The sequence below is a fragment of the Salmo trutta genome, chromosome 2, assembly GCF_901001165.1.
Source record: "Salmo trutta chromosome 2, fSalTru1.1, whole genome shotgun sequence".
NCBI classification, from domain to species: Eukaryota; Metazoa; Chordata; class Actinopteri; order Salmoniformes; family Salmonidae; genus Salmo; species Salmo trutta.
Genome location: NC_042958.1, coordinates 7845783 through 7850487, shown reverse-complemented (window position 1 = coordinate 7850487; position 4705 = coordinate 7845783). Strand labels below are relative to the sequence as shown.

Genomic DNA, 4705 nt, shown 5'->3' with positions numbered 1-4705 from the left:
TAGACTACAGCTTTTCCGTACACGTTATCTCCCAAAATAAAAAAAATAAAAAACAATCAAAGGCTACCTTGGTTACCTCCCACGGCAACAAAAATCTATACAATGTCATCTATCTTCGACCAGGCAGCGTCTTCCACCTGGAAGAAGGTTCAATAGCTCACTATGTCTATTCGCTCTAAAGGAAGGTTGAGTGACAGATTTGCAGGATTTATATTTCTCTGGCTGCCAAATGGAGCCAGGAGGGTGTCTGTGTTTCACGGAAGGCCTCTGACATGGTGTTTTAAGGACATTAGACACACGCTGGGTTGTCACGGTTGAATGATCAAGGAGAAGAAAGTAGCGGTGATAAAACGCAAAATGGGTCTGGCACAACACAACACACACACATACACACGCACGCACACACACGCACACACACAAACAACAATAAATCCATAGTTAAGGTAAGCTTTCCCTTTAGGATGGCAAGAAATGTGAATTGTTGTAGGTTGACAGTGAATGAGAATTCTAGCGTGCTGTGGTTGTTGTTTTCTAAGACTGGGGAGGTATCTAGCAATGCGAATGACCTAGTTGGAACCCTCATTAGATGTGATTTGCGATATCTAAGACTATTTGACAATACATACAGTGGATACTGTACATGCAATAAAACAGAGAAACCCCAAAACAATAGGAGACACAGCTGTTGAGTGACCTGACACATCTTTTTTACCGAGATACAAAGAGATTTTCAAGTTGAACAAAAACACATACCATTTCATAATGTTTGGTTGAGTAACCTTTGAATTGTCCCTGATGTTGAAGGTATGTCAAAAACGATACTCAGGGGCCCGCTATTAGCATGTCACCAGGGAGGACTGGCCTGTCTCTACACAGTCATGTGCTATCACTTAGCCATTCAAACAAATGCCCAGGCTAATGCAATCTCCCCGGCTCACTTTGGCTGTGGCTGGCACAGGCCTATGCTTGGTAACAACTTTACATCCACCGCTGTCACAAAGGTCTCCGCACCTTGAGGAAAAAAACTGCAGAGTGCAAGCACATTATCCCCCCACTCTCTCACACTTCCAAGGGGATCACTGCCCTGTGCCTGCAGACGGACCCATCCGCTTAGCACGGCTTGGCAGGATCCTTGTCCTCTCCCTGGATGCTTCATGATGGCCGTCCAGCAGTTCTGACAGCTTGTCAGCATCCCTAGCTGTCCTGTCCCTGAGACTAGGAAACCAAGCCAGAGCTCTCATCGCGTTCCTGATGACAAAGGTTGCTTGTCTCTTAAAGGACTCCGACGCCATCATCATGTCTCACCTCAGACACACACCGAGTTCCTGTCTCTTCCATTGGCATCTGTGGCCACTGATTGGACGTAGAAGAGTGTGAGAGCAGAGCAAGATGGCGTGATGCCGACAGGGTAAACACACCACAGTTTAGTAAGCCACATGTTGGTACAGCGAGACGTCAGCAGCCCAGAGGACACTGCAAGTAGAGGAAACTTCCATCTGTAGAATGTCAATAACGTGTATAAAGTCTGTAAAGCTACAAAGCTGAAGTCGAAATAGGGCCTAACATTTATTTTCCTCACCATCTCAAGATGATGTCATGGCGTCCGTCTCACTACGCTTCTTCTCACTTGCATGACATCAGACCTCTGTTTGTTGCCGCCGACCCTCTTTCCCAGCCCAGTGAACTCAGTGTCTCAGCCCTCCCTTCCTTCCAGCAATGTTCCTTCCTATCAGACAGTGATGAGCCATCTGCCTCCTCTTCCATCTCCATACCTCTCATTTGGCCTCCCAGTAGGACTATGTATATTTACGATAACCGGTGAGCTCCTCTTCTAAGACTCATGTGGAGGACCTAATTAATCTGCTGGCTTCTGGCATCGCCTCGCGTGTCCCTGAGCATCTGACATGTACATGGCCACACTTTCCTATTCAGCCACGGATGTCATATAAAGCTCCGTTACTTGAGCCAGCCATTACCACGAGCCCATCCTCCCCAATTAAGGTGCCACCAACCTCCTGTGGTACAGAGAAAGAGACAGCCCAGTTTCTCAATCTAGAAATGTTTGACTTGACTTGACTTGACTTGCGTGTTTCAAGTATGGGGTCAATTACGGGTGAAAAACAAACAGGAGAGATGCACACCATTGGCCCTCTTCTACAAAACAAAATGTGTTATGTCTAGAATCTTTATCTGTTTTCAAGACATATACACCTGTACATGTAGATGTGTATTTGATGGGTTCTGCATTCTGTCACACAGGTAGGCGAGCCCAGGAGGTGAGGCCAGGAGAGAGAGATTAATGACCTGAGGTGCGGGGGCGAGGCAGAGGTGGGTGACCTGAGGTGGGGGGGCGAGGCAGAGGTGGGTGACCTGAGGTGGGGGGGCGAGGCAGAGGTGGGTGACCTGAGGTGGGGGGGCGAGGCAGAGGTGGGTGACCTGAGGTGGGGGGGGCGAGGCAGAGGTGGTTGACCTGAGGTGGGGGGGCGAGTGAGAGGTGGGTGACCTGAGGTGGGGGGGCGAGTGAGAGGTGGGTGACCTGAGGTGGGGGGGCGAGGCAGAGGTGGTTGACCTGAGGTGGGGGGGCGAGGCAGAGGTGGTTGACCTGAGGTGGGGGGGCGAGTGAGAGGTGGGTGACCTGAGGTGGGGGGGGCGAGGCAGAGGTGGGTGACCTGAGGTGGGGGGGCGAGGCAGAGGTGGGTGACCTGAGGTGGGGGGGCGAGGCAGAGGTGGTTGACCTGAGGTGGGGGGGGCGAGTGAGAGGTGGGTGACCTGAGGTGGGGGGGCGAGGCAGAGGTGGGTGACCTGAGGTGGGGGGGGGCGAGTGAGAGGTGGGTGACCTGAGGTGGGGGGCCGAGGCAGAGGTGGGTGACCTGAGGTGGGGGGGGGCGAGGCAGAGGTGGTTGACCTGAGGTGGGGGGGGCGAGTGAGAGGTGGGTGACCTGAGGTGGGGGGGGCGAGTGAGAGGTGGGTGACCTGAGGTGGGGGGGGGCGAGTGAGAGGTGGGTGACCTGAGGTGGGGGGGCGAGGCAGAGGTGGGTGACCTGAGGTGGGGGGGGCGAGGCAGAGGTGGTTGACCTGAGGTGGGGGGGCGAGTGAGAGGTGGGTGACCTGAGGTGGGGGGGCGAGGCAGAGGTGGGTGACCTGAGATGGGGAGGCGAGGAAGACGTGGGTGACAAAGGTAAGTGTAATCAGAGTTGATGGCCTTTTTCCAGAGATCCACACGGGCCCTGCTTCCTCCCCTTCCGTAACTGGAGAGACCCGCCACGGCTGGATGGGGGGGAGCTGTAGCCTGTGGAATTGACGGGCCGAGGACAGACGAGGAAGAGACAGCTCTGAATGACGGGGTGAATGGAAACCCCACAAACAATTAGGTCAAGGGGATACCCAGCTTGGGGGGGGTACATAGATAGGAGTTGGGGGGCTAGCGTTCACGACTTCTCGGACGGTGTGTGTGAATGAGGGAGTGGAGGGATGAGGGGCTGGGCAGAGAGTCCATCGAGCAGAGAGAATTAATTGCTTTGATGTGTTTGGAGTGCGGGCCAGGGGTGGACAGGGAGAATGGGGGTAATGATGCATCGCTGCAGGTCAAGGAGGAAATCATGAGTTCAGGTTACAGCTCCTGAGTGGAACCGGACAGAGCTTAGCTACCCTACCCAGACACCTCAGAGATATAAAACTGCCCTATTGTGGACTGCGTCACTCAATGACATCTCAATTTACCTTTAAAGACAAGGATTGTGTAGGAATGTTTCTCATTTCAAATAACAATAGACGTGATGATTTGATCATGTTTAAGCATATCAATTAAATTACATTCAACAGTTTAACAAGGTTGACATGCAAATGAAAGATTGGGGCCCAAATATGCACATGTTCTTCCGTTATCATTTAAACTCTTTGTTCTAGATAGAGCTCATGTCATCTCTACTTATTGTTCCTCCCTGTGTAATAGGAGCATCTAAGTGGCACTCGCTGTATTTGTCATACATGTGTATGCCTTTGAGGCCCAACAGGAAGCCAGTCACATGTGAGGCCAGACTAAAGGGGAGTGTGATGATGGGGCGGTGAGTCGGAAGCAGGTGAAACGTTTTAATAAAACATCAAAAACAAGAACAAGACACTAACATAAGGTAGTAGGCTGATATACAAGAACAATACCAACTGGGTAGTGAACCTGGGAGAGTGATATATAAAGGGGAGGAAATGATGAAGGTAATGGAGTCCAGGTGTGAATCATAATGAGTGCCAGGTGTGCGTAATGATGAATCCCAGGATTTGTGGTTAGTACTCTGGCGACGTCGTAGGTAAATACTTCTTCCTCCACTCTCCCGGAACCATGTTTGGCTTCGACAGTACAGAGCCCTGGGTAAAATATAGCCCTACTGAAATAAATACTGCCCTACTGAGGTATAAACAGCCCCAATGAGGTAAATACAACAATACTGAGATAAATGCAGTCATATTGAGGTAAATACAGCCCTACTGAGGTAAATACAGCTCTAATAAGATAAATACAACAATACTGAGATACATACAGCTCTAATGAGATAAATACAGCCCTACTGAGATAAATGCAGCCATATTGAGGTAAATACAGCCCTACTGAGGTAAATACAGCTCTAATAAGATAAATACAACAATACTGAGATACATACAGCTCTAATGAGATAAATACTGCCCTACTGAGATAAATACTGCCCTACTG

The 4705-nt window shown here is 50.4% G+C and overlaps 1 protein-coding gene across 1 annotated transcript; it reads right to left on the bottom strand.

Annotated features, from left to right (window-relative positions):
* Positions 1–1306: 1306 nt before the first annotated feature.
* On the bottom strand, positions 1307–4338 carry LOC115148704 (extensin-like). The gene is made up of 3 exons (XM_029690837.1): positions 4289–4338; positions 2305–3141; positions 1307–1496 (listed from the first exon to the last, which is right to left on the bottom strand). Exons 1-3 carry the CDS (start codon positions 4336–4338, stop codon positions 1307–1309), a joined length of 1077 nt encoding a protein of 358 aa, XP_029546697.1.
* Between the last annotated feature and the right edge of the window lie 367 nt (positions 4339–4705).